The sequence below is a fragment of the Chelon labrosus genome (genome assembly GCF_963514085.1).
Source record: "Chelon labrosus genome assembly, chromosome: 13".
Lineage (NCBI taxonomy): Eukaryota > Metazoa > Chordata > Actinopteri > Mugiliformes > Mugilidae > Chelon > Chelon labrosus.
In genome coordinates, this window is record NC_140346.1 from 23,383,495 (window position 1) to 23,406,732 (window position 23,238).

General features: G+C 40.6%; 2 protein-coding genes across 2 annotated transcripts in view; one reads left to right on the forward strand and one right to left on the reverse strand.

Annotated features, from left to right (window-relative positions):
- Positions 1 to 2,374, forward strand: part of nbeab (neurobeachin b) — a gene marked incomplete at its 5' end in the record, with an annotated part of 190,781 nt that extends 188,407 nt beyond the window's left edge. Inside the window, 2 exons of the mRNA XM_084558818.1 lie at positions 93 to 244; positions 1,427 to 2,374. Of these exons, the coding sequence (XP_084414944.1) occupies positions 93 to 244; positions 1,427 to 1,517 (243 nt within the window). The 3' untranslated portion in view covers positions 1,518 to 2,374. The remainder of the gene's footprint in view (positions 1 to 92; positions 245 to 1,426) is intronic.
- A 2,581-nt stretch (positions 2,375 to 4,955) lies between these two features.
- dclk1b (doublecortin-like kinase 1b) lies at positions 4,956 to 18,628 on the reverse strand. Its single transcript, XM_084559286.1, has 14 exons — positions 18,266 to 18,628; positions 17,790 to 18,136; positions 11,158 to 11,257; positions 10,148 to 10,494; positions 9,295 to 9,382; positions 9,044 to 9,213; positions 8,682 to 8,801; positions 8,346 to 8,492; positions 7,978 to 8,111; positions 7,770 to 7,847; positions 7,513 to 7,609; positions 7,307 to 7,387; positions 7,102 to 7,215; positions 4,956 to 5,737 (listed from the first exon to the last, which is right to left on the reverse strand). The coding sequence occupies exons 1-14, from the start codon at positions 18,624 to 18,626 to the stop codon at positions 5,531 to 5,533; spliced, it is 2,391 nt and encodes a 796-aa protein (XP_084415412.1). The 5' UTR covers positions 18,627 to 18,628; the 3' UTR covers positions 4,956 to 5,530.
- Positions 18,629 to 23,238: the final 4,610 nt, after the last annotated feature.

Consider the following 23,238-nt stretch of genomic DNA (forward strand, 5'->3'; position numbering starts at 1 on the left):
TGATCTGCGTACATAACCCTGTAATTTAAAGACATCTTCTACATGCTGCAGCAAACAATATGTTTCTGAACCTCTCTCTATCCTTCTTAAAGGCAATTCTCCTGAGCAGCGACGGCCACAACCTGGTGACGGGTGGGGACAACGGCGTGGTGGAGGTGTGGCAGGCTTGTGACTTCAAACAGCTCTACATCTACCCGGGCTGTGATGCAGGCGTCCGGGCCATGGACCTATCACACGATCAGAGGTCAGTGCAGCCAGTTGTTTGGCAGTAATGGTTTATTAGAGACACATTAATGAACCATCTCACTGTCATCGTATACGGTTACATTTACTGTGTTTGATGAGGTGAATCTAGGTGATACACATCATCCCTTACTAGCTTCCAGTAATTAATGCACGAAGATACAAAAGAGGTTACTTCTTCTTAGTGTGTAAGAATGAGAACATGTTTGCTATGATTGGTTTTATAGAAGCTGCTGTCTTTTTCCTTTTAAATAGATAAAAAAAAATATATATATACAATTAATAAATAAGGCGTATATATCTTCTGCAAAGCTCCCATTTTGGATAACCTCAGTCTCATGTGTAAACTGCGTAAAAGTCTTTGGGCCGCTCAGGTCAGCCGCTCTCTCTCCCTCAGCATCTTGTAAGATTGGTCAGGAGTCACAATGGGTGCCTGGATGGCGGCTCAAAGGCGACAGTGTTCGCTTTGGGGCAATAAGCCTGACGTCATCATGTGACCCTGGCAGTCAAGAGAGGTTAGGGAGATATTCAGGCTGCACTTCACAGCCACAAGCCAAATCTCCTTCAGCACACATTTAGTCCCACCCAACAACAGAGACCTGCTTCTTAGGGCAAACAAGCTCTGCACATGCTGTTTATGCGAGCAGAGGATTGATGGATAGGAAAACGTTTTAATTTAGCTTAGTAGTTGGTAATCATATTAATTATGTTGGCAAAAATGCTGACATTATGTGCTATATCCTGTTGTTTTTAACACCTCTTTAAACACTTAACAAATCACTTAAATATTTTAAGAACCACCTCATTCAGTTACATACGTTGACTTTAGGTAACACAAGTGAGCTGGACTCCTTAACTCCATCTACAGAGGGCCATTCTGCTCAGAGTGCTCTGTTCATTGTGCTCGAGCATTTAAGCCCTTGGGGTGTAGCAGTATAAGACGACCCTGTGAAATCAGCTGCTTTTCCTACATACCAGCCAGACGTGGACACAAGGGCACAGGGGTTGCAGAGAGACACTTGAGCTCAATTGTCCACTTTAACAGTCAAGAGGAACCCAGTAATTTACTGTCACAGCTCCTGATGACCTCCTGTACTTGTTTCATTCACTACTGTGGACGTTTTAACAAATTGTCCATATGCACGGAAATAATCTTGTCCCGTTCTGTTTTGTTGCTCTTCAGGACGTTGATCACGGGCATGGCTTCTGGCAGCATCGTGGCATTTAACATAGATTTCAACCGCTGGCACTACGAGCATCAAAACAGGTACTGAGAAGAGAGAGAGAGGGATACATGTAGCAGGAGGCTGGTGTGGAGGTTTAGAAGGAGCGCCTACCAACCAGTGACTGAGCTGTGCTGCAGGAGATCCAAAGAGCAGGGAGGAGATCTAGAGAGCTGGAGAACGTCAGCATGGTACAAGGCTAGATGTCCTTGCATCTGGGCCGGCGAATGTGCAGCTATTTGTCTGCTGCTGAACAATCTGGACTGTATTTTTCTTTTTCATGTCTTACCTGAGCACCAGCTGAAGCATTTCCCCAGCTGAGTCGAGCAGCTCTGTTGTTCTGGATAAGGAGAGACTGAGATCAACTTAAATTAACAACAATTACACATAAACATACTTAATGTTCCTGTCCTGAAACTGTGAAAATGCAAAACATAATGAATCCTCTGTTGGGAACATTTATACAACATTTGTATGGCAGATACTTGGAACACTTTTCTAGGAAAAACAAAACAAAACAAAAAAAGGTTAACCTGTAAATATGAAGAGTCTGGAGGCTGGAAAAGATCTAAATGCTGTTAGACTAGCCGCCATGTTATCAACATTTCCATCATGCAAGCCATGTATAAATGTTGAAGGTGTCTTCACTGCACTTCAGATATTAGTTGGTTAGTTACATGTATAAGGCCATTGTTTGCGCATCATTGTTACAGTGGTCACATGTATGTGTACGTGAAAAGACGATGTTCAAAGTTGATTTGTTGTGTTTGAGTGTCTCGATGGAACAAAAGTCTAAATTCAGTGTGAGCTCTGTCCCTTGTGAAAAATGTTTTCCATCTAAAAGAAAAATAAATTGTGATATTTCCATATTTAAGTTGAAGACTACATAGTTTATTAATGAATTAACGTAACAGCTACTGTAAACCTTTGGGAACATCATTTTATATTTACAGGTATTTTGCTTTGCCATTTTGATTTAGTCCAAAAAAACAACAGATGATTTAAAACCAGATTTGTTGCAAAGATTAACACGTTTGTGGTAAAGCTGTTCAGACGTTTTGTATAAGGAAGTGTTTTTTTTTTTTTTGCAAACATCAATACCATTTCTTGTGCATCTCAACATTTTTTAAGTTGGATCAAATGTTTGCTCGTCCCTTTTAAACTATGTGAATTTGTGAACACCAGTTCATGATCTATCTCCATGCATTGGTAAGCAATATATGACTCAGTTGCTAAACAGATCTAAAAAAGGTTTTCAGCCATGAGAAAAAAAAAAAAAAAAAAAAAGATCTAATGAACTATTTTTAGTAAGATATGAAAGCTATTATGTCTGCATTTAATCGCAGAAATGAGAAATCAGTTGCTATGAGCCATTTAAATATGCAAATAGATGGAGGGTTTGTTTTCTGTTTTTGTTTTACATGCGCTACATGATGCCACCCGACCCAAAGCAGACATTTTGCATGCTAAGAGATTCTGAATGCAGTTAATACATTGCTATTCTTTTGAAATCATTGTGATTTTAAATTTGAGTGGGGGAAAAAAAAAAAGCATTATGCCATATGCTTGAACTAAGCAGTACATTTTGATTTCACTTTTTTTTTTTTTTTTTACAGTATTTTAATTTACATATTTTCATTTTGGATGAAGCAGGATGTGTTTGGAGGCTATGTGAAAACATTGTTGTTTTTAATAAAACTGAACAAAGAGGAATTCTTGTTGAGGTTTTACTAACATGTGCAGACGGCCTGCAAAAGATTTTTGCTTGTGCATTTAAAAAAAAATAATTAAAAAAAGCAAGTATAACAATAGTGTAGTAAATGCTATGAGAAGCTGAAGGTGGAAGTTTAAAACATAAGCTCAGGTTGTTTGGTCATACTGCCATCTGCTGTCTGAATTTAGAGTGCACCAAAAAGAGTTACCCATGGACTCGTAAATTAAATCGTTTTATTCCCAGGTTTGGTTTCTTTGCAGAGTACATTGTTGGAAGTTTGCTTTTTAACCAAGACAACGGATTAATTTATTAATTTTTTCTTCTCATTCAGATTGTTTTAACATCCTTACATCAATGGAATACGGGTGAATATAATACAGCATTCAAAATTCTCCATCTGCTTCCACAAAATCCCAGCACACCGTGTCAATACCATTTTGTCAAACTGTGCGTAAACATTACATGTTCTTTCCAGAAGATGACAACAGAGACAGAAAACTCAGCCACAACTTGCTTTCCTTGTGCTTTTTGGTTCACTTCCTTCTAATCGAAAACGTAAAAGCCCTTTTACATCAGAGTCAGTGGAGTGAAGTTACGTTGCTGTTTAAATATGTATATACAGGAGTTAGATGTGGTATGACTACAGTCTGCCTTTAAATGAAATCCATTCATCAAGACAGCACGCACTATGACAACAGGAATGGTTTCATATCTGACAGGCGTATATCAAACAGTAAGAGACCTAAACAACTGATTTGGGATGCATATACGCAAACATGCAGGTTAGAGTCTCTGATGAAGGGAAGAGGACCTTCACATCCATGAATATTTGGCCTCTGGTTGAACCAAAGTATGAAGTGTTTAGAAGACACACACAGTACATATAGTCTAGAGAGCCAGACTTCTTATTAATGTTGTTGGATCTGATCATTAAAAACAAAAGTATTGACTGAATGAACATATTTAAATAATTCATTTTACTGGAAGCACTGTTGCGTCGACCAACATTAACACGTTTCTTTTTCCGGCGCATGTTGACCCCCGTCTGACAGAGGAGCGTGTCAGTGGCTGCCAATAAGACAGGCATACATTCTCACTCGAGCAAGCAATTACAGTGGACATATTTGATAGTGTGCTCATTGGGCAGTACACCTAATTGCACTTAAATCCATATGTGCCGAGGCAAGGGCCTGAAACATGTACTTACTACGAACTACACAGCACTGACATTCTTCTGTACCACCAGTGAGTTACAGCCGCTCTCACAGACGTGTGTCATTCTCACGCACACCGGTAACCTAGACTATCAACAATCAAAAACTATGTTCCCTATATTCTCAAGCTGCTGGGTGGCAGGACAACATCATCCTCATTAAAACATTCTGTTAAGTCCAGATGGTATTTGTGGTAAAATATAGCAGCACGTTTGTTCACGTCTTCTCAATTAATGCACCACAATTTCAAGTAGCAGCACAAAGAGATCTAGACTTCAGACAGTACAACATGATACTGTTACTATTGTATTGAGTCATTAATCATTTGAGTTTGAATCAGTACATCATAAAACCCTGTAATTTTATATTTAGCTAAGAGTTATTGTTTTTTGCATGTATTCTTCCGTTAATGAGAGACAGGCTGTCTTACCTGCAGTATACAACATGAACCAGCAGAGGGCTCTAGAGTACTACAATGAATCAGTGACTTGAAATAAGGTTTAAACAGTTTGGAGGATTTCTGGAAGGAAAACATTAAAAATAGGACTTATCATCCTTATGTGGTTACAGTCCCTCTTTTGCTTTCACTTGCGCACAGCCTTTAAAACAGACAGATCTGTTGTTGTGTTTGCTGCTAAGGTTCTTCAGTGGGTTGTGGTCTTGTCCACTCACATTAACATGTTATTTTATTATCAGACTAACATTTAGAGGAAAGAGGAAAACTAGTAAAACCTGAATACTAAGGTTTGTTTTTATAACTGTTCAGGTGGGCCGCCTCTGGAAGAGTGAGCTCATCGGTAAAAGGACAGTAGATAGAAGATGAACTGAGGGGCTGCATAAGTGGCTAATATAAAATAAATAAGGAGATCTAAACTTGAGTATCATGCAAAGATGTGCCATTAGAGCCACAAAATTAAGAGACATATCTGCAAATACATGATACGCTCCTGCATCTCATCCAGAGACAGATGTGCCTCTTAATCTCATCAAATGTACGACTGGGGGAGAAAATAAAATTGTAATTATACAGTCCGTCAAAGTCCAAGTCAGCAGACTGGGTGTTTTCCCTTTTGCACTTCACCCTCTCACGCTTTTTCCACAGAGCAGTGGGCGATGACGTGACCTCAGGAAGGCTGTTAGAACGGAGAAGTGGGTGAACGGACAGTGCCCGCTGAACACGGGGAAAGGTCTTCAGACTCAGAGGTGAACTCAGAGGGGGACAGGCCAGGGTTGGCACCGTGGGAAGCGCTGGCACCAAAACCGTGTGGGAAGTGGGCAGCGGCCTTTACATCCTGGTGGCGTCTTCGTCGGAAAACTTGCTTCTCTTTATCAAGTGGCGTGGTCTGAGAGAGGGTGACACAGCAGCAACTGTTAGGTTCTCCACAAGACCACAGACGTGAGGAGTGGCATCCACTCACGGAGGCACGGGCAAACTTTAGATGAGCCAATGTCAGCATGCAGTTGTATGTGAAAAGCTGCGTTTGCCTCACAACTCTTCTCATGAGCTTAACGTTTCGTGACAGAGAAAGTGTAACTTCACTTTGTCACGCACACTAGCGCAGCGCTTAACGAAACCAGGAAAGCAACAAGAGTCGGTGCCGGGTGATATTTACGTCTGTGACAGCACTTAGCATAAAGAAAACTAAACGCATTCGTGCTGTGAACCCACAGATGCAGTTATTATACAAGTATGTAAGCAGCATAGTAAGCTGCACAACCAGCTGAGGAGCAACAGCCAGAGCACTAGTGAGATGAAGTATCATGATAAAGCTGAGGATCTGATGAGGCATGGGAATGACTCCATTGTTGAGCAATGGGCCAAACCCTTGGGAGATGGGGGAAATGGAGACTGCCAGCACTTTGCCATGGAAGTACTTGCTGCATTTTAGCGCTATGCTGAGTCATACCTTATCCAGCACAATCCTTGATGCTGATGGTCCAAAGACCCTGACTTCTGGAGGGCAAAGTCCTTGTCCAGCTGAGCAGAGAGAGGAGCGCAACTCAGAGGAACACCTTGAACTCCAAGCATTACTGACCCGATTAACATTAAGTTATAACTCTACACTGCTGTGAGGAGGAGAAGAAAACTGCAGAAAAATGTCATATTGCTCTCAGCTGATATTTTGGACACGGGTGCTTAGTTTATAAAAACCTATAAATGAAAAAAGGAAAGCAACTGATCCCCACAACCCCAATACAACCTTCTCTACTTGGTTAACGGATGATAGTAAGAAACAAGCAGCGTCTGACTTCCAGAATAAGGAACTTATCTTTTACTACAAATCAAGCTCATCTTTGAAACAACTGAAACAAACTTACTCGCCATTCTAGGTCAACTGTGTCATTTGTAAGTTCTGGCAGCAACAGTGCTGACAGTCTAACTAAGAGAAGAGGATGAGAGGTGCAAGATGCTGATGAATGAACTGGAGACTTCTGATGGATGCTGATGGATGAAGCGGAGATGTTGCAAATAAAAAAGGGGCAATAGCTTTCATTTCAATTTTGCCAAAGCACACAACTTAAAAAACAGCGTCCAAATCATAAAGGAAATACGTTTTTGCCCGACGGAGGACCTGAGCAGCAGGTGCATGAAGTGGTTCACTGTATCCCTGTAAGTTCTGAGTGACATTCAAAGCGCCATCGCCAAAGCATGTTCATAAAGAAGAGAGCACTGTTACATGCAGGAAGTGTGTGGATCAGCGCTTACTGTAATTACTGACACTCCTGCTGTAGTGCTGCTGGCCTTGGGTCCAGGGTTGAAGTGCTTTTTGATTTTCCCAGCCACAGTGAGTTGGTGCTCATTCTCCGACAAACCGTCGTCCTGAAGAATACAAAGAGCAACGCTTCAACGTATATTCTCACTTAGTGGTACGTATACGTATGAAAGATTTACTTCAAAATACTGAACTCACATTGACCCAAGGGTGATCAAGCACCTGTACAGCTGTGTATCTTTCATCAACCTGTACCTGCAACATCCCTGTGATCAGAGTCTGGAGAGGGAGAGAGATGGTGGCTGTGAGTCTCCAGTATAATAATGTAGCCTGAAACAGCACCAACAGATCTGACAGATCATTGTTTCACATGGGAGATGAGTGGGAAACTCCCAGACACAAACCTTGGCGGTGTCAGACACATTGTCCCAGTACGGTGCAGGGAAATCAAGCTGGCCCTTCAAAATCTGTTCAAAGAGAGCCTCCTGGTCGTCACCGCTTCTGTAGAAATTAAACAGCAGGTACTTTAAAAAGCTCAGCCTGAGTCACTCGAAGCTGTCGGAGCGTCAACGATGCTTTCAAAGATCCTCACTGATGTAATTTAAACCAATTAAATAAGAGTGATTTGGTGAAAACATATATCTGATAGAGCGGCACGTACCCACGAAAAGGAGGAAAGCCACACAGCAGAATGTAAGTGATGACCCCTGCTGCCCAAATGTCAACCTTGAGGCCATATCTGTATTTAAAAAGAACAGATCAGATATCAGACGGATCCAAACACAAATCCACAAAAATTCCTGCAGCTTCTTTTGTCTTTGAGTAATCATTTCGCAGATGGCTCGGGTGATGTAACTGCTCTGACTCACCCAGTTTCAGCGACAATCTCTGGTGCTACATAGGTGGGCGTGCCACATACATTATAGAGGGGCCCGTTGACGATGGTAGCCAAGCCGAAGTCACCCAACTTCAGAGATTTACTACCATCACTGTGCTCATACACCTGCAGAAATGGAGGGTGACAAGGTCAGGTTTTTGCGTAAATACATCAGAGATATATTTATCTAGATCAGACATTAGCGGGGGAATGGTTCTGATGATATATATATTAAAAAAAAGATATAGTTTTATTCTATTCATGTTTTAAATCCAAGTAGGAAAGTAGGAAACATAGGTCTACAAGGACAGCAGGTTTTACAATGCAACTCCAGGACAGATGCTTTGTGGTTATACTTACCAACAGATTCTCTGGTTTTATGTCTCTGTGCACAATATTGAGGCTGTGCAGGTACTTGATAGCACTAGCCAGGTTGAACAGCATACTGCTGGCATCTCGCTCGGTGTATTTGTTGGAAGAGGTTATGGCATCAAAGAGATCTCCCCCCTGGAGAAAGAGTATATGAGATGTGAAAGGGAACTGACACACGAGCTGATAAAATGAACAGTTTTAGTGTAATCAAGTCAAGAAATAGAATACATCTCATTGTTGAACCATGTCGGGTTTTTGACAACAAAGGACTTTTTGACATTTAAACTTAAAGTGTTGCTGCAAGAATTAATACATGTATTGTACCTTAACCAACTCCATTACAAGGTAGAGCTCATTATGGGTGTCCATTTCTTCAATTAAAAGTACGATGTTGGGATGTTTCACACGGCGAAGGATTGATACCTCACTCTGTATCATGTGCTCCTGAATAACAATGGAAATGTAAACAAACAAAAGTCTTGACACTACTCTTTATAGACATAACAATTAGATGAAAATAGGTTAGACAGACAAAAGAAAATCAAACCCTAACATTTTAGCATTTCAGCAAAGATAGCACCCTCTGCTGACCAATCAGGAAAATAAAACTAAAGTTGCAACACATGAAACATCGACGAGAGCAAAGAATGAATTAGTTTTGTAATGTGATGCATAGGCAGGCTCACCTTTCCCCTGCATTTGTCTTTGCTGATGATCTTGAGAGCATACTGTCTCCCAGTGGATCTCTCCACACACTCACGGACCACAGCAAAGTTTCCGTCCCCTAAAGTCCTCCCCACTTTGTACCTCTCCGATATGGAGGCTGGAACTGAGGAGTGCTCATCCATTAGCTCAGCTGGGGACCAAGAGAAAGTGTCCATAATATACAAGGTGTAATTTTTGTAGCCTTTATCCTATGTCTTATGCAGTATCTTACCTTCACTGCCCGGCCCGTCTCCTTCATCCATTGAGCTGCATACCTTAGTAGAAGCCAATGAGAGTGAAGAACCACTGTGTTGAGATCCCTGGAAAAAAAGAGACGGTCACTATGTCACTATGAAAGACACACTGATACACTTGTAATACAAAACTTCAAAAAAGGCAAAGCTTGTAAAAATGAGATTACAGCCAGTTTACACAAAGCCTATTTGTTCCACTCTGCTAGCCTTGAGCATGTGGTTCGAGATCAGATTGAGCAAATTGAGCATGGTGAAACATTTTACCAACCTTCTCACCAGTATATAGTCTGGCATGTGGTACTAAAAGGGACTTAGAGAAAGTAATATCCCCCAACACGGCGACAATACCTACCCAGACAGCTTTATGATTAAATGAGGATTTTATGAGTGATAATTGGATAATTGGATTTAAATCCAATACACACAATATTTCATTCAAGACAGCTCTCGTTAATTCATTATGACAGATGTTGCAAGTTCATCTTATCATTATCATATGAGCTGTTTTCAGTTGATAACTAAATCTAGATGCACTAAATATAGCAGATTTAGTGCATTGTTATGTTGTCATTTCTCTTGTTGCTGTTGTAGCAAGATGTGGGGTTAGTTAAGGCTGCACATTTGAAACTAATAGTTTACATCTGGCTGTGTGTGAGATATTTATAATGTTTATGAAAAAATAAAAAAAATAAAAATCCATGTGAGAGAAATAAAACAGACCGACAGCAGTTGGATAGCATGTGCTGCAAGTAACTCTTGCACACTCGTGTCTGGCATGTATGACATGATACAAATCTTTACTTCATTAACATGAACATCCGTTTTTATTACCTGTCGTCTTCGGAGACTAGCTGGACTGGTTGGAGAGGGACTTGGAGACTTTCCAGAACGAGGTGTGGACAGCTGGCTGCCTGCCGTGCCATTAGCTGTTAGTACAGCAGAAATGGAGACAAACGGTGTTTTTGGTAAATTCAGCAGAATAAAATAAATGAAGTGTGCTTTTAGAATATAAGAACAAGTATGCATTTGGTTCTTAACGTTAAGGCATAGAACACATCTACCTGAACCAGTAGATGAGGGAGATTTGCTCCTGCGGGACATCCCACCACCTCTTGGGGAACAACGACCATGTATTGAGGGGAGGCGACCATACGATGCAGACTTTGCCACCCTGCATTCTGTAAAGTAAGAAATAAAGAAATAAAGGTTTGACTTTGAGCCTGCAATAGTCTGAGTCTGTGCGAACATGAACCTAAAACCACAGAGCCACAGACAGTGAGTAATGACATCCTAACCTGCACACTCAAAACACAACCACACACTACGAACACCACAAGTACCAAACTAATGAATGAAATCTATTTTCCTAACTTCTAAGTGCCTAACCACAGCAAATGAAAGTGCAAATACCGTGTTTAAGTAAAACTGTAAAAAACTGTAAGTAAAGACAAAGAAAAAGTTAAGCAGCAATAACTGGAGGTTTAGCAACCTAATTCATATGTGTGTCATACTGTACCTCTTCTGCTCTGTTTGACAAAATCTGGCCTAAATTTTAAAACAAAAAAAAATGTGGCTGCAACTCCTTATATAGTACATTAGTAGTGCATTTAAAATAAGCTGAACAGCAGTAAAGTCTAAATGCATGAATACTAATCTGCAAGAAGCACAGCCATTACAGTTCTGTGTTCAGTTCAGAGGAAGACAACAAAAACAAAAAAATTGTATAATACCATGAGTCACTGTCATGCACAGTGACAATAGGCAAACAACACAAAACCCTGGGAGCTGGCACAGTTGCTGTCCCTGCTGCAGAGCAATCCAAGCCGGGTAGGTATACTTACCGCTTTCATCGATATTGAAGTCATCTTGATAGCGGAACTTTTCTGGGCCACAAGCAATGAATATATCATCTTCCCCAAAAAAGTCCTGAAGGCAGCTGACCTGGTGGAGATAATGTTATTGTTAGTTGTACTCAAACTGCAAACTGATGCCGCCTGCTGCGGCACATTCTGGCTGGTTTTGGATGGCTTTCAAACTTTAATGGAGCATTGAGAAATTCAGTATTTCAGTGTGTGAAGGTACGTGTGAGCAATATTACCAAGGCAACAATAGCACCTACATAATATATTAAATGAATGCCAGCTCACATGCATGCGTGGTGATTAGGAGGGCAATGCTACAGTGTGTATAGAAAATTAATAATAAAAAAGGATTAACCTTTTTTTCTATGCTTGTAACAGCCTGACTGCAGATAAATTGTCCTTAGGGTAACTGTAATGGCAAGAAAAGCTCCTTATGAACCTGTTGGATGTTATTCAGAGTAGTCTGTGACAAAGGCAGTGCCAGTTATTAAATAGTTTCATCCCTAGTGGGACTTAATGGTCCCCTATTGCCAGGGATTATTCAATATAAAACCACATTACTAGATGTTTAACGCCAGTCATGTCAACACACAATGACAACGCATTTCTTCAACTGGAAGCATTTTCCAGTGTACTAGGTTTTTAATCCAAAAGAACAGAGAAATGTAAATTACAATTGATTTTTTTTTTCCACTATGAAGAGAGCAGATGCAGCTTCTGCTTAATTAATAAAGAAGCTCATTTCAGTGGCTGCAGTTTCCCAAATCAATGCAGCTTCTGGCGACACCTGATCATCTAAAGCTTTGTCAGAGAATGCAGAGCTCCTGTTTTCATTTCCTCTGTAGAAGGGTGGACTCTGCAACACCAAAATGTGATCCTACTTCGATAACCAAGTAACTGGCATGTAGCCTTACAGATAGAAACAAAAAACAAGTGCTGCTCAACACATATATTGTTTAGAAAGTTCCAGCTGCTTATCAACATAATGTTTGCAAATGAATAAGCAACTGCATGCTGCCACGCCCACAGCGATGATTGACGAGAGGCAGAGGTGACGCTGCAAAATGTGTTTGCTTCTAGTCGATCTTCTCCGCGAGGCAGTTGAGTGAGAACACAAAAAAATTATACCTACATATTCCCATAGTACACCCATCATTAAAAATGGATAAAAAAAGGAATCAAAGATTATAAGAACGTCAAATTACAATACATTTTGTGCAATGAGACAGAGCACTGACTAGAAGATTTAGATAATATTTTATCATGATAAATAATACAAAGTGCTGAATGTTGGTATTTATTCATTATTAATTGACTCATCATTAGGAAACCATGCCGAGGTCAGCAGGAGTCTCACTTAGATTACTTAAGTGCTAAGACACAGAGCATAGAAAACCAGACGAGAAAGCCAACACAGGCAGTGGACCTTACCGCCCACTAACCATATTACTAACCACTGTCATGTTATTAATCATCTTTTTTTTATGATGTACCAACATTCTGGTTTCCATTACACACAAATCTGAAAAAACTGAAAATCGGTAACCAACACGAAATCACCTCCAAACAGCTAAAGGTCATTCAGCCATGAAATCTTAAAATAAACATTGAGCACAGAGGGGGGGCTTAATATGGCGGCCCTTTTCTCTGCAGATGTCCCACTCTGACATCCCCTGCCCCCAATTTCTCCTCCTTCCCCTCCTCCTCTCGACAGTGAGATCCCAAAGGGAGGAGCTGCACAGGCGTTGCCAAGGAGACTAGACAGAATCACTGCTTATTTTGAGACAATGAGAGGGACACGGCTACTTTAAGAGCCACTGTCAGATCCTATCTGGTGCTCTGAGCAGCGAGCTGAACTGCAGAAAATAAAACAACGTCGCCGCCAATCTAGGTCTCGATGGAGTAACGGAGCACCTTTGTCACCGTGATGTTTTGTCCTCGCATCAGACTTCGAACCTCTGCTGGATGCCACCTCCTGTAACCAATGCCACTCTTAAAATTGAATGAAACATCCAAAAGTTTTAAAGTTAAAACAATGTAAATGTACCATTATTCAAGGATCATGGACTATGATGTTCGCAACTAAGAAGCAAGACACATCTGAGATCAGATCAATGGTGTACAACAATAACTCCCTGATTTCTTCACATATATCATTAATATCAAGTTATTTTGTTTGACCAAAATACTAAGAAATGATAAACCTTCCAACAGATGACTGAACGGCATAACTGGGGTAGTTGTGAAAGTGGTGATGCTTCATATTGATTACTTGTGACACAGCAGCTCCATTAAGCATACCATCCGCTTAACACACAAATACTTATTGCGGTCCTAGAGCATCCTGTGCAAATATTGATCCTCAGTGTTTAATCTATGATTTCCACAAGCACAAGTGCTGGTTTTGACATTCAGTCCAGTAAAAAAATCGCTCTGGAAGGTACGCATGCTATAGAAGCTAATCGATCTGAACCATGGAAAATAGTGTACTGTGTTCAATAAGCACATGAATGTCTAATGAAAAAAAAAATATATACCTGCGGACAGGTGGAGATCTCCAGGTTGCTTTGGCTCCCTTTGAGGTGGAAGACTGAACCCAGCAGTCGGCCACTGAGCATGCCAGATAGAGGGATGACTCATAGACTCATGTTACTTTCAAATGATTTTTTTTTTTGCTCCATTTTGATGAGCTGCCCGTCTCGGTTATGTAAAATTTCTTGCACCAAGAATCAGATCATGTCTACTGCAGCAGCTTGTGGCATAACTGCAGTTGCCGGACAGACAGATGAGCTAATAGCTGCCTTTGTACGTGCAAGTTAAAGTCAGCATCATGAGGACATCCATAACACCGCACCCACAACCCAGCCACTCATTAAAATATACTCTAACCTGCATATTTCCAGCACTTCTCATGAAAACATCCAGTCATGAGTTTCTATACTTAGCTCTTCGGAGGTAGAACAATGCCTTTTAGCAGCAGATAAAAAAAAAAAAAAAAAAAAACACAATTGCATTTTACATAGGGCTTTGATCTGGAATAATAAAATCCTTTCGTTACAGAACAGATTTTGCCAACTTGACCCACTAGACATTTTCTTACACATAGCCATTGGGAGAAATCATCCAGTGAAACAGTTTGGAAAAGATACTGCCCTTTACTTGGCTGATCCACTCATCTATCTCGTGCTAATGCCAACCAATGAGATCAATCTTGCTGTCATCACCCTAGACCGGGGTCCCTCAGTTAATTTAACGCAAGGGCCGAATATTGTGAAGCACTCCAAGCCAAAACAGCCTGTATTTATTTTTTCCTATTGAGCAAATAACAGTTGTTTTATGTGGCGATGCTGCTTTTTCTGCCACTACTATCATCATTATCATTATCAGTAGTAGTAGTAGTAGTAGTATACAGTAATTGTTATTTGTATTAATAATAACAACAAAAACAACAATTTAGGCTGTTGTAGCCTTTTTTAAGCATCAAACCAGGAAAAGAAATACACTATTAAAACAAAGTAAATTCAAAACCACTGTTTTCATGATGTAAATCTCAATGAGTGGACCATGTTCGGGACCAGTGACAAACAACAGCCTCTAAATCAAGTGGCACACAGCAGAGAAGGAGTATCCCGAGGCAAAGACAACTCTGCCAACTTTTCTACAAAGGCCTGGCATACCTCTGTGTACCACCAATAACATCAATAACAACAAATGCAGCTATCGGCAGCATGTCCCACTGTTTCAGTTCTCTCCTTGCATCTATTTGTTCTTAAGTACAAAATGTGTAATATACAAATGAATTCAGTGTTTTTATAGCACAACGATGGACTCCTGAAGTAGTTGGCATTAAAACTGGTAGCATGTATAGTATGGTCTGCCTGCATGTCAAGCAATTTGGCTTTGCATTGGCGTGGTCCAGTAAAATAAAACTAAACTGATCAGTCCAGTCAAGTTTGAACTAGCAGCTTTCCTGTTCGCCTCAAAGCTGCAGTACGTCATGCAATAGAACGCCAGTAGGTCGATGGTCAAGGCCAAACCACAGCTTCATTGCCCTAGACTGTCATCACACCAACAACACTATGCATTTTGCAGCGATGACATCTGTGGTATGAGCTGAGAGCAAATGATTGTTGTGGGCACATGCAGGTCAAACCAGAAAAAAGGCAGAGTCAAGGTCAATCCAAAGAAACCAATTCAAACATTAATTAAGTTCTGCTCTCTGGCACACAGGGCCCCCCCCGAAAATCTCATAACCACTTCTGCTCTGCATCTAATTTTTAAGGCATGAATGAGTTGTTTAATTACATCTATTGGTACATCATTTTACCAGGGAGGATTATGTCTCTGCTTCCATGTACTGAGATAAAGCTAAGCTCTGTCCTCAACTGGCTGTTGAGATACAGTTTAACAAGAAGTGTTGCAATTATGGTGCAGAGCCATATCCATCAGAATGAAGGCAACACCATGGTTTAAGTCTCATCTGATCCAGTCAGTCATACATACACATAACACGAGGTGTGTCAGTGTGTCTATAGCCATCTTTGTGAATGGCTGAATCAATAAATCAGTCATTGTGGTTCATAAAGAGCATCCGAAGAACATTCATTTAGCTATGTCCATTAAGCCAGTTGAACCTGGCTTTCCTGGCAGAACACCATTACAATGAATCAGCAGTTTGGAGGGGATCAGAGCCATCAAGCACAGCCTCCTGCTAAAGCAGATCAGGATCATGAATAATGAGACCAAAATAAATAAGTGAATAAACAACCCGCAAAAATCGTCTCGGTTTTGCAGAAAATGAAGGACGCTGGATTTGACAGAATGAGAAAATAAAAACAGTGTAGAAATAATTATTTCGACTGTAATTATATTTATCTCGCTCTCTCTGGACCAAAAGCATAAGCAGGTTGTTTACCAAAGGTTAAACACCCATGAAAATAGGCCATTTGATGCCAACGGGTGCTTATGTGACCATCTGGAAGCACGACACAGCAAAAAGGGATGAAAAGCAGAAAGATTACGGCACAGAACTACAATCCCAACCGCATTCAACAATAGCTAATTATGATGAAGGCATGGATGATATTAAAACGACTGAAATGATGACCCTTAGCGGAATTAGCAGAACCACAAAAAGAAATCCTAACGTATCACTCTGTCACAATGTGCATCTTACTCTGATCCGTGGGAATTTCATGGCTATTTGTGTTTGCAAAACAATCTCGAATCCAAAAATAATTCATAGGCTTTACGAAGGCAGATTTGTTTACACGACGAGTCCCATCCCGGGATTATACTTGAGCCATGTGCTCCATCTTGCCGCCATGTGTGTAACAAGGCAGGACGCTCATAATACACCTACATTTCTGACATCACTTCTGCACTGCTCTGCCGCAGAGGCTGTTCCTTAGCAACCAGTTCACCATAGAAACCGTATCGGGAAAGAAAAAAAAGACAGTAATAAAAAGCGCACTTGATAAGAGATTTTAAACTTTTTTTTTTTTCCTAAGGGGGATATTCAGTTTGAGCAGTTGCAACCTACAACTACAGTAAGTGATCTTCATTCATATCGGCCCATAAAACAAGGCCCACATCCACCATGACTGCAAAAGTTTCCAGACAAATGCTCATTAATGAAGTGCATGTCTAAATAATAGTGACTACTTTTCAATTTAATGAATACATATTGAAAACCAGAACCGATTCAACTTCATATGTGGGTGCCAAGGCAGTGATAAGTGTGCCTGTCTGCCACTAACTCATTTAGTGAATATCTATTTAATAGTGTTCTACTGTTGGTGGGAATATGAGATGGAGTCCTAGAAACCTATTTCTTGTAATACATTTAGAAAATATTCCCAGATGATTTAAACCTACTGGGCTGTCTCCCGCTTTGGGTAAAGAAGCAATTCCCAGAGTCTTGAATGAAGAACAGTCAAGACCTCTAATATCAAAAAAACTCTGCAAATGTGTATGAGGTCTGCCAAATGTGCTGAATAAAACTAATGATATGAAAGACCATTTCGTAAATGTGGAACACTGACAAACCATTTAAATAAATAAAAAAATAAAATAAAAAAATCAGAATACCTTTTTTCACATCTTACACATCTGTTATCTAGTTTTTGGTGTAAAAAAAATGGCAGAAAGATTTTGCTTTCTTTGATTTCAAACACAACTATGAAGTGGGATCCAAATCATTTTATGGAAACACATGGAATTCAGTTAAAATTTTCCAGAAATGCAGATGTTACACAAATCTTCAGTTAGCGTCACCAAAACAAAAGTTATATAAAACTGAATCAAATACGGCCTTTATCAAGCAACTTCAATTAACTCTAAGTGCCACCAAGATTGTCTTGACAGGTAAAGATGCGCGTTGTACATATTCTTACAGATTTCTCTTTTAGTAAGGAAAGCACAGAAAGTCAGATCACACATATTAGTAGCTTATTTTGTAGAAAATAAACATGTGTCCCATAGCAGAAATCTGTCCTCTTACACTGGCAGCATTTAGGTTTTGTCCTAGACTCTAAATCCACTGGCTAACTTTAAAGTTGTTCTGTTCATACGCCACATATTAGAAGCAAACATGTGTGAAGTTTACCTACCATTTTGCCGTCAACCGTATACAGCCTTTTGACGACTCCAGAGTCCAGCTTAATGGCATCGGTGACGTCAGTCATGACCTGCTCAAACGAGTGGGCAGTCTTCTTGTTGAGTAAGATCCGTACGGCCTTGCGAGGCTTTACTCCACTGCGGACAATTGTTACCAGTTTGGGCCTAATGAAGTCCTTGTTCTCCCTGGCTTCTGGGGATCCGGTCTTGGCGCTTCCAAGGGAACAGGGATCACGGACAGACACAGTAGTCCTAGCACCAACAGCCCAGTTGGGATTTACATTCTTAGTGTAGTCCACCTTCTTGTAGGGCTCTATGGAGGCACAAACATAGCTCTCTCCTGCAGAAAATCAAAACACATTTACAGTATTTCTCAGTGCACAAACAAAAGTATAGTGTAACATAACTGCTTTTCAAAACTGAAGAAGTTGTGCATTTTGTTTTGATCTCTATTCAGAAAACTGCTCACCTTCCACCAGCTGGTCCATGCTGGTGATCCTTGTTGTCCCATCAATGGTATATATGGTCCGCACCCCTTGGGGCAAGTTGACATTGTCTGACAGACATCTTGTGAGGTCAGCCAGGAGTGCTTCCAGAGACCTAAATCTCTCCTGAGAAATGGCATACACAATCCCTTTGAAGTAGCGGTCCCCATTGCGGTAGAAACGAATCTTCTTGGCCTTCTTTTCTGAGCTGAGTGCCTGCAGTGTCCTGGTTCTGTACAGACTGCAGTGAGCGCTATGAGTGGGACTGGGGAGCCCATTGCCTCTCGATCCCCTTCGGGTGTATCTCTGAGCCTTGTCCCGCTCATCAAAGTGCTCCAGCTCCATGACTGTGTGTGTAGTAGTAATACGCTCTAAATCCTAAAGGGAGAATGTTTGAATGAGATTTTTTAATACAGATTTATGTCTATCTGCTCATATACACCTGATACAAGCACTGATGCTGCATATGCTGCTCATAAACACACCATGAAGTAACATGTCACACCCATTTTAAGATCCTTCATGTGTCTCTAATTAATCTCATAAATTCAACATGCATTTGCACAAGGTAAAACAGCATTAGCATGTATAAGCAGGATTGGAGTCCTCACCTTAAAGCTTATTGCAAGATAAACAGCAAAAACACAAATAACATGCAAACTGTTCCTTTCTTGTTTCGTTGCAATATCTCTTACCTTTGAGGTGAAGACGGGCGCAGTGAAAAGCGTATCTAGAAGCGTGTCTCAGATTATCTTTTATTTATATGATGCCTTGGATGAACCATGCGTCCCTTTGTTGCCCCTGTGATGGTGGTGGTGCCTCCTGGCTTCCTGCCGTGCGTCTCCTCTGCCGTGTGGTGCTCACATGCAGATTGATTGCAGGCAGGCAGGGCTGTGTGGCCGGTATCCTCCACCCTCCCTTACCCCTCTTCCATTGCGGTGATTTACCGGTCTTGTGTCAAAATCTGTTTCCTCGTCGGGATACGTTCCTGTTCCTAGTCCCAGCCCCCCCCCTCTGACTGAACAGGGCAAAGCGCGCACACGAAATGTAAAGAGAACCCAGCCACGAAGCCCAAAACAGCGATTTGTGTGCGTGTTTTATCATTTTGTATAGGATAATTTCTCTTGTTGTGGATTTTGTCAGAATCGGTTCACCTTGGTTATTAACCATAACAGAAAACGCAGGATTATTCGGATTTTAGCCAACTATTTATTAAAAAAAAAAACAACAACTGTAATATACAACTGAAAGTTAATGAATAGTTAATATTTGTCTATTTTTCATGGGTGGGACAACACATCCCGACGAGGAAACCGATTCTGACACAACACCGTCAGTTATGCTCGTGCACGCTGCTGCTGCTGTGAGAGCGCGCACTTGGAGGAACCCCTTTTTTCCTATTAAGCACGTTCACTTTTGTGACCTATTTTAGTTATCCTACATTTACGATATTTATATAGTAATAAAATGTAAACGAGTATAACACAGTTCAATAACTGTCCCACTAATTAGTTTACAACCGCAGAAAAACATGCGGCTATCAGTTAAATGACAGTAGTTCACCATGGCAACAAGATGGCAACGCTATCAGCTAGCTAGCAAACTACAGAAAACTTACAAACAGGCTAAAGTGAATTAATTACTAACATAAAGTTTAGAAGAAACGTAAAAAGTCGCATACTAGTTATTTTTGTTGTTGTTAATGCAATTAGCTTACCATTTTCGCTGATGATGTAAAGACAGCTAGCTAGTTTTCACCTCACAGCTAACCAAGCTAGCTTTCAGACTAGCATGCAGCTTCGAACTTTCCATACTGGTGCTTATTTCCGGGTTCAGCTGTTGTTAAAAACTACATATAAAATCATAACCAAGACGAAAGAGACGGTTACAGATGGAGCTGATGGACTACTTTAGGTCCTGTTTTCATAGAAGCTCACTCAGGTGTAAGTGATGAATGCAATTAATTGCTTCAGTCAGACTTCCTGTGCGTGAAAAGCGCGTGGGGAGTCTGAAGGACCACGTGGAAATGAACAAGTGGCACTTAAGTACGACCAGAAGACCACCTAATGGGTAATTTGCAAATTTTTATATCAGTTCTTCACTGCAGATTGTCATTAATTCATCAGTGATTTCAGAGGATGACATCTTGCGTGTATTAACTAGAGCAGAAGGACACAGGCCTCACTTTTATGACTATCAGCATTTTTGAGTTTGTTCAAACTCATGCCAACAGTTGCATTATCGTCAGGCTTTTGTCCAACTGGCTTGCTGAAGACATGTTATCCGCAAAGTATAAGCCTTTAAGATTATTGCAAGAAAGTTAGTTTGCTGATCAAGCTTTACCACTAAAAGGTCCTAAAATAGGTTGCATGTAATGTGTGATGTGTGGCTATGGCATATTTAGGCTTTGACTGCACTTTATTTTGTTTTTTAGACAAACCTGGTAACAGCTCACTGCAATCGTTTGACGCGTCAGCACCTGAGCAGTAAGTGAAGAGCAAGAATAATTTTCACTTGTCTAAAGCATAGCCAAATCTGCAAATCAAGTTTTTTTTGTTTGTTTTTTTTTTTTGAGTGCAGAGGAGACGGGTTTATGTGTTTTGAGGAGTTGTGTTCGTTTTCAGGTTAAAGAATGAACTTTCAAATGAACCTGCTCAAGGAAAGCGCTCTAATCTGCAGAAAAGTGAACCCCAGACATCTCTTCATTCACGCAAGAAACCAAAACGGAGGTTGGACTTCTAAATTGTGCATTAGATTGACTAAAGTTGGTTATCTTCTAAATACTTTGGCGTGTTTTACAGTAATCTTAAATTAGGAATGAACTAATTGATTGGTGAGACATGGGTCATTTACTGTACATATTAACTTAATCTCATGTAGTAATTTGCATGTGTTCCCAGGCTTCAAATCAAATCATGTTGCCAACGCTTGTGTGAGCTTTTGTTTTTTTTTGTAGATGGTCAGTTGGATACAGCAGTCACACTAGACTCCTAGCTCTAGGGAGGTTTTTTTTTTTTTTTTTAGCTTTTTAAATCATAATTTTAAGACCTAACTGTTCTATCACAGACAAACAGTCCTGAAGAGGAATACCTCCAAGACAGCAAAGCTGGCTGCCAAGAAGTCAAACAAGGGTATTATTTCTATTATTACTTTTTTTTGTATATTTGTCTGTTGATGGAGCATTAATTATTAACGTAATATTTATTTTCAGACTGTGGCCCTTTAAAAGGCCCTCAGCAGAAGACCTGTAAATGGGTAAATCAACCATCTATCACAATAACTCATGCGAAGATGGATCAAATGCTGCCTCAAATCGACAGCTTGACCACAGTGCATGCCCCACCAATACTGCTGGACAAATCGACTGTTCCCCGGGGACAGATGCTGCCAGTGTGCCAGGATCAATTTCTCTCTGCCTCATCTCACTTTGTGGAAAATAACTGGATAAACCCATCCTCTGCGTTTATGAACCCCACCTCATGTGCTTTCACACCAGCAAGGAGCAGCCACACTTTTGCGCCACAGATGGGACCGGACCCATCCACAAGCCATATGGAGGTCACTTCTGGCCATGCGGATCCTGTTGCTTTCCCATCGGTTGATTTTGGCCAAGCCTTCAGCTCACCTGGACAGAGTGCTGTAACAAATTTCATTGTCTCGTCAGTAGGACAAAGTCAGATTGGCTCACCTCTGGTCGACGCATCTGACAGCGTTTCAGCAGAATATTTTGCAAACCATCTGTTCTTTTCTCCATCTATATTTCAAAGTTCAACTTCAAGTTCTGATGACCTTACTCCAGAAAATGAAGTTTGTTCAGTGTCAGAAGCTCCATGTGATTCAAGGCTTGTCCAAGAAAGTGACCCCTGCAGTAGTAGCCCTCTGACACATGGTCAGTATGATATGATGAGTCCCTTTTGGCTGGATTTGGTTTTTGATGCCAGCAGTAACTTGCGCTGTCCTGATGCTAATCTTGTAGATCTTGATCTTTCATCTGAAACGAGGTCCGACTGACTACACGTTTTTACATTTCACTAATGACAAATACAACATGTTTGTAGTTTTGAATGCCCAACAATTGGAGAATAGATGTAGATATTGTCTACAATGCATATATATTCACCTGGGGATTTAGCAGCATTGATATGTTACACACAGTAATTTGATGACGTGATGAATATCTATATACTATAGATTTACAACAATATGAAGTTTAGTTTGACAGAATGCTTTCCAGTTGCATTAAAGACATCTTTAGTTTTGCTGTCTCTTTAAGGTAAATATAGATGATCCATTATATTTTTCCTGCTAGACCATTTAAGAGTAGACTATTGATGTTCCATAAATGGGGAATCCTTTGCAGGACTGCTGTTTTTGTTCCATTTTGCAGCTGAATAAAATATTTTCTCTTATACTTCATGTAGCTAAGAATGTTTTACTCATTTACAATTTGCCTCTCCTTCCATGTGCACCAAAGGTGGGAAACTAAAGGTGCTGCCCTGGCCCTGCCAGGAGTAATTAGAGCTCAGTGGCTTTTGCCCCAGGACACTTGGACACAAGAAGAGGAGAGGGTTCAAACTGTGAACCCTGTAGGTGGATAACCTGCTAGACATCCTGAGCGGCGTGTTAGATTTTAGTTTTGTAAACAAGCCCTAGTAGTGTTTCCACCAACTCTGGCAGAGAAATGTACAAATAATTAAATCTGTTTTCTCCATCATTCTCTACTTGCAGACAGGAACTTACAAATTTTCTGTTGTACTTCACGTTTCAAAACATCCAGCCACTAGGTGGAGGTAATGAGCTGACTAGATAGGTTTTATTTGTCACATGCACAGTGAAATGTATTCTTGTACCTGCAGCCAGCAGTGAACAAATATAAGTACTACAGTAAAACAGAGTTCAGTGTCACAACTGCTTTAATCAAATGCTGTGGAATGAAAACACAAAATTGCTACTCGCC